Source organism: Otolemur garnettii, unplaced genomic scaffold, assembly GCF_000181295.1.
Source record: "Otolemur garnettii isolate 467f Iridium unplaced genomic scaffold, OtoGar3 scaffold00047, whole genome shotgun sequence".
Lineage (NCBI taxonomy): Eukaryota > Metazoa > Chordata > Mammalia > Primates > Galagidae > Otolemur > Otolemur garnettii.
Window position 1 is genome coordinate 9,916,852 of NW_003852442.1, and position 12,534 is coordinate 9,929,385.

The 12,534-nt window shown below is 42.4% G+C and overlaps 1 protein-coding gene across 2 annotated transcripts in view; it reads right to left on the reverse strand.

Annotated features, from left to right (window-relative positions):
• Positions 1–12,534, reverse strand: part of HYDIN (HYDIN, axonemal central pair apparatus protein) — a 304,707-nt gene that overhangs the window by 35,058 nt on the left and 257,115 nt on the right. The window contains exons 65-71 of one of the 2 annotated variants that reach the window (XM_012806119.1): positions 10,432–10,650; positions 8,616–8,776; positions 6,568–6,665; positions 5,571–5,775; positions 4,208–4,423; positions 3,601–3,739; positions 1,074–1,239 (exon numbers count right to left, since the gene is read on the reverse strand). In XM_012806119.1, coding sequence (XP_012661573.1) covers positions 1,074–1,239; positions 3,601–3,739; positions 4,208–4,423; positions 5,571–5,775; positions 6,568–6,665; positions 8,616–8,776; positions 10,432–10,650 — 1,204 coding nt within the window. Of the gene's footprint in view, positions 1–1,073; positions 1,240–3,600; positions 3,740–4,207; positions 4,424–5,570; positions 5,776–6,561; positions 6,666–8,615; positions 8,777–10,431; positions 10,651–12,534 lie in introns of both variants that reach the window. The other variant, XM_003791377.2, reaches the window with a different exon arrangement.

Consider the following 12,534-nt stretch of genomic DNA (forward strand, 5'->3'; position numbering starts at 1 on the left):
GCCCCACCCTTGCATGCCTGGATTAAATTTTTCTTGCTGTTATTATTCTTATGCTATATTGCTCATTTATTTGTTCAAACCCTTTATCAATGCCAGAATTCTCCCTCCCACCTACTTGCTGTATATCAATCAGTAAAATGACACCCAACTATTAACATTAACATTGTTTCCTTTGATGAAGAAAAAAGGATGAGTTAGGATGGATGGAGAAAGATTAAACATTTTCTCATACAATGTCACGTTGGCTTAGTATGAAGAATATTATTTTATAAATAAAAAATATACTGAATTATTAAAAAATCATCTGGCTCTAGCCATATTCTACAGACAAACACATGCACACACACACACACAGATACCACAACCATGGGTAAGATTCATAAGGTTATAAGGGATGTTTCAATTACTTCCTTAGTTTCTCTAGGTCTCTGACCAAGTATCATCATCCGTCAGCCTGCTGGCATTCCCTATGTCCCCTACCTGATTACATTCTTCTCCAGCGGACATATTAGTATCTGATGTGCTATATACTTTAAAAGTATCCCTTTATTAAAAGGATTTTTTTTTATTAATCTAAATTTAGATTTAGCCAAAAGGTTTCACTTAAGTAACCAGAAGGCCACATGTGGCCCCAAGGCAGCAGGTTCCCCACCCCTACATTGAAGCAAATCAGAGCATGAAAGGATATAAGGGAAATCTGGCCACTGTGGCACAGACCAAGAAGCCAACAAGGAAAGCCATAACCAGGGGGCACATGCAGGAAGGATGGGGCAGTCCTGAGGTTCTAGAAGTGGAAAATCAGTGCAGGCACTCAAGGTATCTGCCCAGTAGAATCTTTAACAATGCTCCCATGTTTCCTTGAGTCATTAGTGTGTAGGTTTAAATGACAGATTCCTCTTAATGGAAATGTGATTGAGAGAAATATTTTGTGGTGTTCTGAAAAGTGATTGAGGCCCTCTGACATGCTTCTGGATGCACAAGGGAAGTTCCTCACTCTGGGCTGCTCCTGGAGCTTCTGATGACCTGGCCCTGGTCCTGCCAACTTTAAATATAAACTTGCTGGGCAGCCTTACCAATAAGCAGAGAACTGAAGTTGAGGTGTGGCTTGTCCAGAGAGACGAGTGGGTCGGTGGTTTTGCCTACCAGCAGGAAGGGGATTGCAATGTCATGTTCAGGGATTAGGAAAGTCCACAATGCTTCTGTGATGTCCACATGGGAAGGTATGAACTGGAACACAACCTGAGAAGACAATTTGGAACAGAGTGGTGACAGGAGCTTGTGTTTGCTCACTCCACGTGCCCTTGGAGACTTGTCAGCATCAGGCTTATGGCAGCTGACATTACCAGGTTATTGCTACCTTTGTATAGTCTGGAAGGGCTACATCTGGGTATATCTGGACCAGCAATATCAATGTCTGTCTGCTCTACATCCTGCTGTGGGAGTTTTCCTTACCCACAGCCTCTCCTGACTAAGCTGTCGCATTTTGTACAGTCTTAGGATAATGTGGTTGTACCATAGCTGTCTGGACCAGACAGTTGGTACTGGGCCCAAACAAAGAGAATCCACTTGCTTATCAACAGCCTGGCATACAGTCCAACCCAATTAACAGGGCCAACCAGATTTCTCTCTCCCAAGTTGGAATTAGAAAGTGAGAGAACGGGCCAGTTGGCAGTGGGTCCCATGGTGAAAGATGCCATGAGGGTGGGTTGGGCCATGGTGTGCCATTGGCCATTTGCTCAGTGAAGCTACAAAGCAACTGGAAAGTAAATAAATAAATGGGGAGAAACTGGCCAGTGGAGAGAGAATGGGTAGAAACGAGCAGAATCCTGGAAGCAAAGTCCAATTGCAAAAGATGCTGTAGATCCTTTCTTTCTTTCTTTTTATTTTAAAGCTAACTTGAGTGAGTCTTCTCAACTAATCAGTCATGAGGGAGTGGAAGAACACTGGCATTTAGCCATAAAGGAACTAACAGGTTAACAGGTATGGTCCGTGCCAATGCCAGGATAGTACAAGGGAAGTGTTATGGACGTGTCACCTCAATGACATGACTGTCATCCAAAGACCAGCATGACCCTGGATTCTGAAACTCACCTCTCCAGAAATCAAGCTCATCTTTGATACATTTCTTGGCTGCAATGGGGCCACATCTAAGCAAGAGTGTCTGTAGGGGACCCAGCTCCTGGATCCTGTTGTGTTTAAGTAGATGGCTGGGCACTGATAACCACAGAGGTCAAAATCAGGTGGAGAGCCTACAGTATGTTTAGTTTAGTTTGGAAAGTAATTGCCAAGTCATGGAAACAGCCCAAGTGCCCACTGACCCATGAATGGATTAACAAATTGTGGTATATGTACACCATGGAATACTATGCTGCTATAAAAAGATGGAGACTTCACATCTTTTATCTTTACCTGGATGGAGCTGGAACATATTCTTTTTAGTAAAATATCTTAAGAATGGGAAAAATAAAGAATGGAAAAAAGTACCCAATGTATTTAATACTACTATGAAATCAGTATATAATCACCTACACATTCATAGGAATGGTAAAGCATAACTATAGTCCAGAAAGAAGGAGGGAAGAGGAAGGAGAGGGGAGGGCAGGGAGGGGTTGGGAGGAGGGAGAGTATTTGGGGAGAACCTAACCTATTGTGCATAATGCAATGATACATTTCTAAACTATTAAGAATAGAGTATGAATGTCTTACCACAACAAATAAGTAAGCGAGGAGATGGTTATGTTAATCAGTTAGATGTAAGCATTCCATACTGTATATCAACTCAGCACATTGTATCTCATAAACGCATTAATGTACACAGTTATGATTTAATAAAGAATTAAAAAAACTGACCTAGCTACCAATATGTAAAATAGGGTGATTCCCCAAGAAATCTGGAATTTTGTCTTTTCCTGAAAAGTTTGGGAGAGCTGGCCACCCTGGACCCCCTTGTCTGAATGGTGATCATTTGCCAGAGAAGAGTTGTGGCCAACAGGCCCTAGTGCCCAGCATTCCCCATCATTGTCCCCTTGGCTTGCTTTGTTCAGTTGTGTGACCTACTGAAAGCATTTTAATTCATCATTTTTTGTTTTATGGATTTTTTCCACTTCAAGATTCTCTGTGGAACTTATTGGATATGAAACCCACAGATTTGTCTGGCAAGCAAGTTCATATTTCTCTAAGTCTGACCCCCTGCCCTACTCCACTGTGTAAACATTTAGGACTAAGTCATGGGACATGACTCTGACTTTTCCCCTTTGGCTGACCTTTTGCTATTGTTAGCCCCTTGGACAAAGATAACCCTTTACTTAATGCTACTGATAAGTCCTAGAGACCTAGGTATTGATGTCCAGTTACCTTTTGTTGATTGAATAACCCCAGTTTTTAAAAACTGTAACTACTAGAGCTTTACTGCAGCTAGCAGCACGCAGGTCTATCTTGTTCATCAGGATTACCTAATGCATATGGTAGCCACTCAATAAATACCTGTTGATTGATATACCCTTAGGCAGTTCCCCTCAATTCCACCTGCTATCTACAGCACATTTGCTCTGCAGAAGAGAATAACCCATGTCTTGGGTTGCAGTCCCCATTTGTACACACCTCAGCTTTCTTGTCAGGGTGGATGAGGCCCTTCTCCGTAAGGCATGTGAAGGCTGGAGGGTTCTGGAGACTATCGATTTCTTCAGAAATCCAGGCGAAAGAGTAGGTGCTATTGGTCGGGTTCAGGATTGTAAAGGTCCTGGCCAAGAGGAAAGGGTTGACAGCAGAAAGTGAGAGGGGGGTTTGAGGATTAAGATAACTTTCTTGGAACCTGGCCCTAATGCAGCTCCCTATCCTGGAACCAGAACTGTTCTGAAGACTTTGTTACTATAGAAATGAAAACTCTATCTCATCTGGGGATCCAAAAGCATGGCTAGGGTGCTGGATTTGGGAGTAATGATGTGGCTAAGGCCACATCTGTCCTAATGATCCCCTATGGCCAAGATGGAGGTCTTCCAAATTTTCCCCAGTGTCCAAACTAAGGAGATAGAATGCAGCTTCCTTAATATAACAGTTCTTTAGAGTCAAATCTCTAAAACTTAAGTCAAACCCCAGGATAACAAGACTGTTTCTAAAAGTCAATTTAGGTCATTTCTCTGAATTCTGCTGAGTTATTTAGAAGGATTGAGTAACATGAATTGAACCAATGCAAACCTAAGGAACTCACCGGAGATTCTTGCCTCCTATGCCCACACTGGTGAACTCGACCACCCGGGTGTTTGGATCCAGAATGCCACTCCCATACCCTCTTGGGAGGTCTGGGTTGCCCCGCTGACCGATGATATAGTCTGAGTCCTTCAGTTCAAAGTGGCAGATGGGCAAGGAGCTTCGCCCTTTTGCTACTAGAACTGGACCTTGTTTTCCAGGTGGCAGGTTTGGAATCCTGAGGGGATAAGGTGACTTTTATTTATTTATATTTTATTTTGTAATCAGTTGTTATTCTTTTGTAGTTGGAAATGAATTGGAATGAATCCTATCTACCAGGATGTGAGCTCTAGGGGAGCACAAGCTGGATCTGTCTTGGTCAACAGCATTCATTACCTTGGTGCCATGAATGTATGCATCAGCTGAGCATGAGGAGCCTGAATTTGGCTCCTTCTGTATTGGCTCCTAAGGAAGGTACTTCTGCCCTCAGTGGTGAGAAAATCTCCCTTATGTAATATAAGTACAGTCTTACCCTCTAGGCCTCCCATAGGCATTTAGTAGGATATGAAAAGTGATCTGGAAATCCTTAAAAAAGTATCCTGAGGGAGCTCCCTGGAGAAGGTGAAGTAGGTATGAGTATGAGTATGAGATTCAGTCCCAGGACCAAGCTGAGGTGGCCTAGGTGTGGGAGGGGTCTCCATGGTGTAACTTCAGGGGTTCAAAGAGGCTCCAACAGCTCCCATGGGTCTCTGCCACCCTAGGCCACAGTTCACAGGATTCTTCTGTGGGGTCGGAATTCTCCTTCCAGCTTTCCTGGGAGTGGGTAGCATACGAGGGACTTTCATTGTCAGATGTCATTGGATTAGCTTTCCTCTCACTACTATGTGCTGGCTCTGCCAACTCCACCTGCTTTACCACTAGCTAATGTTTACTGTGTGCCAGGCACTGTTCTGAGCTCTTTATGTGAATTAACTCATTTAATTTTCTCAACAATTCTGCAAGGTAGGTATTGTCATTTGCAGTTTACATTTGAGGAAACTGAGTCTTAGAGAAGGTACAAAAAAGCTTGCCCAAGTTCATGCTTGCCCAAGGATTGGAACCCATCTGCTGTCACCATCTATTGGTTAGTGGCATCCTACAAGCAGCTAAGGGGGCAGTAGGTAGGGGGAAGCATCAGAAAAGGGTTGACGAACAGGACAAAGAGAAAATTCTTGTTCTCCAAAGGCTGGCCATTTTCCATCTTTCCAAAGGGAAGAGTGACAATGTGGGGCTCTAGTGGGGTCTAGGTTGGAAAGAATGGTGGCACTGGTTGGACAGAGAAGGGATCAGAGCAGCAGAGCTTTGTGCCTGCAAAGATGGGGGTTCTGCAGAATAGACTTCCTTACTGGCAGAAAAGATGGGTTTCGAAGTCTCCAGGGTCCAATGGGGAGAATTTCACTTTGAGCTTCTGTGTCTTTCCGGCAGGCACGATGCCTGAGGAGGGTTCCACAGAGAAGGGCGAGGAGCCCTCGGTCCAGGGCTCCATGGTGCTGTCCAGGGTGCTGCCTGTATGCCCTGTGCCCAGACTAAACTGATCTTTTACAGCTGAACCTGGGGGCAGAGAGAGTGGGTGACAGTCTGAATTTGCAGGGAGAGGCATGTGGAAGGCAGCCACCCTCACAGGTCCTTAGGGACCCTCCAGAGGTCTGTGGGCTCGTGAGTTTACTTCATTTTGGACACTAAAGGCAAGGAATTCTTTCACAATTCCTAAGTATCTCACAAGAGACTTATGAAAATCATTTCTGTTAATCCCATAGTTCTTAAATTTGTTTCCTTTTGGCTCAAGGAAGTGGGTTAAGAAGGTCTATGTGGATCTTCTGCCCTAGAAAAATGGGCTGCGAACGTAATTTTTAGAGAATCATTGTTCTGAGGTAGGGGTTTACAATCTGGGAGCCCATGGACAGGGGCCCATTTGAAAGGTCTGTGAATCTCCAAAACCGAGATAATAATAATGACTGTTTGCCCACTAAGTGCTGGGCTTTTTCTAGTGCTTCAGATGTATGAACTGCAAATGGGCATGGGTGTGTATTTTCTGGGGAAAGTGGTTCATAGCTTTCATGAGTTTCTTCAAGGGGTCTGTAATCTTCCAGAAGGTTAAAACCCAATAGACCAGATTCCTAACGATCTGTGAAATGGGACATTGGCCCAGGGTGTCCAGGATCTGGGCTCCTAGAGGGGAGAGGGCAGCTCTGGAGCCTTTCAGGCCCACGAGCTCTGCAGACTCCATGAGGCTTCCTGCTCTGCTTTTCTTTAGCTACTTAGGCCATCTGAGTGGTGATGGCCTCTCCAGAAATAAGGTTCTTCTCTACCTTTGACTCAGGCCAGGCCTGTCATTACATTTACCTTGCTTTTCTGGCATTGCGAAACTGACTGCCTTTGAGAGATCTTCTGACATCCAGCTGAATTCCAGCTGCACAAGTCCTAAATTAACCAGGTCAAGCCTGTAAATCAATCAGGGAACAGATTTGAGAAATGTGCAGAGGTGATTTTTGTCCTGCCTGCATGTCATCTATACTGCCACTTAGTTTTTTTCTTTCTTTTAAAATTATTTCTTATTTTATTATTATTATTTTTGAGACAGAGTCTTACTATGTCACCTTTGGTAGAGTGCTGTGGCGTCACAGGTCATAGCAACCTCTAACTCTTGGGCTTACGAAATTCTCTTGCCTCAGCCTTCCAAGTAGCTGGGACTACAGGTGCACACCATAATACCCCACTATTTTTTTTTGCCGTTGTTATAATTGTCATTGCTGTTTAGCAGGCTCAGGCCGGATTCGAACCCGCCAGCCCTGCTGTATGTGGCCGGTGCCCTACCCATTGAGCTACAGGCACTGAGTCTCTTATTTTATTTTTATTTATATTTTAGAGACAAGGGTCTTACTATGTCATCCAGACTGATCTTGAACTCCTGGCCTCAAGTGATCCTCCTACCTCAGCCTCCCAAGAACCTGGGATTGCAAGTGTGAGCCATCACACCCAGGAATTTTTTTCTTTGTTAAGTCGTATTGTTTCTTTAATAATTTTTAAGAGGTCAGTATTGAGCAATGTTATCTAAAATCATGCATTTCATGTACTAGTTATATTTCCTCCTAAAATACATAAGCCACATACATAGTAACACATAAATGAAGGGGCATGGTATTTGTCAACAAAATATTATTTACAAAAACAGGCCATGGGCCATAGTTTGCTGCTCCTTGAGTTAAGTCAAAATGGTATTAGCAGCAGTCGCCACTTCCTGACAAATCTTCTGAGTCTACAGTAATTTGAGAGGACATTTAAAGTTTAAAAAATGCAAAATGAGTTGAATGTTTTAATTACTAATTTTTATAAAGTAGGAATATTATACTTGATCTTAGCCAAAAGGCCAAGAAGCAACAAAATATCCGTGTTTTACATCTTTGCCTGTATATATTGCGCTCTCTGCCTAGAAGGCCCTTCCTTCTCACTTTGTTACTCGGCTATTTCCTGTCTGTCCTCCGAAACCCACTCCCTTGCCTGGGAAGCCTTCCTTCACACTCTGTCTCTCCCCATATTTTGACCTGCTTTAGCTGCTCTTTGGCTGCATTCACATGACACCATCCTGTAAGTGACAATTCTCCTATTTTTAGCCATCCCCTCACGGTCACTCCCCCCCATGAGCTCTTCTAGAGGAGGGCCCATGGCATAGTTGAATCCCCGTGTCTGATTGCGGGGAAAGGGTTAACATAAACTTTTCTCCTTTCAAAGACAAAATTGACTCTGAATGAACTTTTTAGCTCTGTTCCCCTGGATACCTGATAAAGAGGAAAAGTCAGCTATATGATTAAGTGACATTATTTATAGTACAAATTATCCTTGATTAGTAAAACTTATGTGAACTGAGCAGAACAAGGATTACCTGGAGGGGAGCCATAGCTTTGGGATTCTCTGAGCACAGTGACTTTTATAAATGGGCACATTCTCTTCAAGGACCTTGGATGCTCTATCTACAGAGTGGTTATAAGAAGTGTTGGCTTCCGCTGGGTGTGAGCTTCTAAGCCATGGACCCCATACCCACTGGTGTAGATACTGACTGGGCTGTCCCCCGGGTGGCAGCAATAAGAACAGTTTCTATGGCTGTGCAGGCTGCTGCAAGGACTATTTCCTCTAAAGTGGATTGCCTGATGCCACTCTCTGGGTAGACTATGTTTCCTGGCCTATATATGCCTTGGTTCTGAGTGTGAATTTCAATAGTTTGGCAGGTCTGAACGTTTCCCTGGAGCTAAGACAACACTCTGGTGCATACTATACAGATATGATACCTGGCCTGCTGTCGTAGACACTAAATGAATGTCTGATAAATTAGTAAGTGAAAGATGGAATGAAAGAGCTTCTCTGGCTAGTGCAATGACTAGTTGTGGATGACTCACTCAAACACTCGGGTCTGGTAAACCAGGGTTTCCTTAAAGTGCACGTCGCCCGAGTAGCACTGGTATGAAGCGTAATCCACATTGGCACTGATTTGAAGCTGCAGTTCTCGGTAGTTTTCTTCTAGCACTGAGTGGGCAGGCTCAGGATCTGTCTCTGTCACCTGGAACAAAGGCAGCTGTGTCCTCAGCCATGCAGAGGATAGAGATAGACGCACTGACGATGGAATGGAATAGAGAGACCAAAGACATCGTAGGCATGTATAAAATTCAGATACAGCTCATGACAACAGAGTCCTGGCAGGTCACTGGGAACAGAGGGATAAACAAACAAACAAACAAAAAGATTTAGGAAGATCAGACATCTGGAAGAAAAATACAACATTGGGTCCTTGCCTTGCATAATACATAAAATCCAGGTGGGCCGAGGGCTTAACTATCAAAAGCAAAGCTCTTAAACTTAAACAAAAAAGTGGAGGTAAGCATCTTTCTGGGAGGGAAGTGTTTTAAAAATAAAACACAAAAAGTAATAAATATAAAAGAAGAGGTTAATAAACATGAATATATTAAAATTATGAACATTTTAATTTAACAAAATGATTAAAGAAAGTGCAAAGATAAGCTATGCATTTGGTAAGGATAACTGCAGACAAATAATATGAACAGAGGATTTTATCAAAGATAAAATAATTAACAAAGGACAAATATCATACTTGAAAGATGGACCAAAGGCACGGAGAGGCATTTATGTAAGGCATGACTTGCATGGCCAATAATCATATGAAGAAATACTCAACCTTATTAGTGATCAGGGACAAGCAAATTAAAGCCATTATGAGAGCATTTCTCATTTGTTTAACTGAATCAAGAAGTCTAACAATGCCACATGAGGATTTGGGTTAATATGATCTCTTTGCTGCGACTGTATAAATTGCTACAGCACTCTGGAAAACACTTGGGCATTGTCTTGGAAAGTTGAACATTCACATAGTCAATGACTCAGCAATTCCACTTCTAGGGATATAAACTCTTCCACATGAACACCATGTGAACAATAATACTCATAGAAATACTGTCCATAATAGCAAAACTCCAAATAATTTTCGGAAGAAGAAGGCATAAATAAAAATGGAATTTCATATGGCAATGAAATAGACATACTTCAGCCACATGGAACAATGCCAACAATCACAGTGCAAAAGTCTTTTTAAAAGATAAAGGTAAAAACTACAACTAAACTATGTATCTTTTAGGATGCATAGGTTAAAAAAAGAGACAAAAGTCAAGGGATAAATAAGGTAAGAGTCAAGACAGTGATTATCTCTAGGAGGGAGGCAGCGGATGGAGTGGCTGAGAACTATACAGGTAGCCAGTGTTCCATGTTCCATGTTGGGTGTGGGTTCATCTGTTTATTGTATATTAAAAAGAAACTAAGGACTGAATGAAAGAGGGGCATGCATGGGCCAAAGATGAGATCCTGTCATAAACCAAAGACTATAGCTAATCTCCTAATCTCATTCTGGACCCTTGTGGGAAAAAGGAAACAAAGACTCACCGTTACCACTTTTGAAGAAGAAAAAGGGGAGAGGACTCGCTCAACTGGTTTTAAGACTTAAACCAAAAGTTGATCAGTGAAGATATGTGGTGTGCATTGTGCAGACGGCATATGTGGAATTTGGATTTGTTGCTTTTGAAATCAAGATCAAGTGGATTGGGAACCTTTTCTCTTTTCCATGAAAGAAGAAAATGATGAAACCCTGAACTTGAGAGCAGGAGGCATCCAACCCTGGGCATGTTTGTACTCTGTGTCCCCACTTACTTTTCGTTTTGTAGTGAAAGTCCCAGCAGTGCTTCTGGGCACGTCCACCCACTTGACTGTGCGCATGCAGTCATCCCAGTCGGCGACCTGGTCTGCAGGGAGCTGAAACATGATCTTGGAGAGCCTGCATTTGACCCGCATCTTCTTCAGGGTGATGGGCACTTCTGACTTCATGGTCACCACTATATCCTTGGAACACCCAGGGTGGAGGTGGCCCATCTGGGAAAGAGCCTGGTATTAGTATTTCTGAGAATACAACCTTGAGGACTCTTGATACCTGCTGGTGATATTCTAGAGAAGGGGCAGAGCCAAAAGTCTTGGCAAAAAAATGCATAAGTCAAGCCAGCATATGTACATTGACTTAAATATGGATAAGAGGTTCTTAGATAGAAATGTAAGCATGTCTGCCCAAGAATAAGCTACTAGTGGGAAGAAAGTTTGGATTTTCAGTTGAGTTAGACTCCAGTGATCACAGCCTTGACCATCAAATTCTAGCCTTTATTTTTCACTGAGATAATGGTGGTAACAGTACTGACATCTATTGTGTACATGTGTGGTATATGGTGTGGACTTGTATGCCCAAACAACAAAGCCTATTCCTTTTCTCAAAAAAAAAAAAAAAAAAAAAAAAAAAAAAAGAAAAAAGAAATGTAAGCATAATAATAGGAGCAATGAATATTTACCAACTTGCTACTTGTTTCAGGCACTACCCGAAACCATATACAACTCTTACTAACCTCCACAACAACCCTAGAAGAGGTGTAGCTATTACTCCCATTTTATGGACATGAAACTTATAATTTGCTTGAGTCCATTAATATTAGAAGAGCTGTTTTTTCAGACCCAGGCAGTTTGGCCAAGTGCCTCAGTTAATTACCTTACACTTCCTAATCAGTATCATCTATATGGATCATGGACAGATGAATACAGTGTATTAGTAGGTCTCAGAGGGCGTTCTGGTGACCCTTGGGATTCCCGAGACCTGTTCACGGGGTCTATGACACTATTTTCATAATAATACAAAGATGTTATTTGACTTTTTCACTCTCATTTTTTCATGAATGGATAGTGGAACTCTCTAGTGGCCACATGCCATATGATTCTGCAACATACTGAATGCAAGGAAGAGAATTTAGCTACCTTCTATTAGGTCAGATATCAACAAAATTTATAACAATGTAAAGTAATATAACTCTTCTCACTCAATTTTTTTTTTGTTTGTTTGCAGTATTTGGCCAGGGCTGGGTTTGAACCCACCACCTCCGGCATATGGGGCTGGCACCCTACTCCTTTGAGCCACAGGTGCCGCCCTTCTCACTCAATTTTTAAAAAATATAGCTACTTTCATAAAAATATGGTATTTTTATTAACATATAATAGGTTTTTCTTTTCTATTTTAAAATGAGTAATACATGTTTTTAAATATTCTCAGTTTTAATTTTTAATATGGTAAATAAATACTTTTTTTTTTTTTTTGAGACAGAATCTCACTATGTCGCCCTTGGTAGAGTGCCATGTCACAGCTCACAGTGACATCAAACTCTTGTGCTTATGCGATTCTCTTGCCTCAGCCTCCTGAGTAGCTGGGACTACAGGTGCCTGCCACAACACCCAGCTATTTTTCTTCTTGCAGTTGTCATTGTTTGGTTGGCCTGGGCCGGGCTAAAACTCGCCAGCCTCGGTGCATGTGGCTGGCACTGTAACCACTGTGCTATGGGTGCTGAGCCAATAAATACATTTTTTTGAAACAGTGTCTCACTTTGTCATCCTGGGTAGAGTACGGTGGTGGTATAGCTCACAGCAACCTCTCTGCTCAGGCGAGCCTCTTGCTTCAGCCTCCCGAGTACTGGGACTATAGGTGCCCACTACAATGCCCAGCTAGTTTTTCTATTTTTAGTAGAGATGTGGTCTCACTCTTGCTTACCTGGTCTCGAACTTCTGAGCTTAAGCAATCTGCCCACCTTGGCCTCCCAGAGTGTTAGGATTACAGGCATGAGCTGCCACGCCCAGCTAATACAGTAAATATTGATAGATATAATGTGCACAAACAAAACCCATTTGGGGATTTTCAAATGTTTAAGAGTATAAAGGAAGCCTGAGACC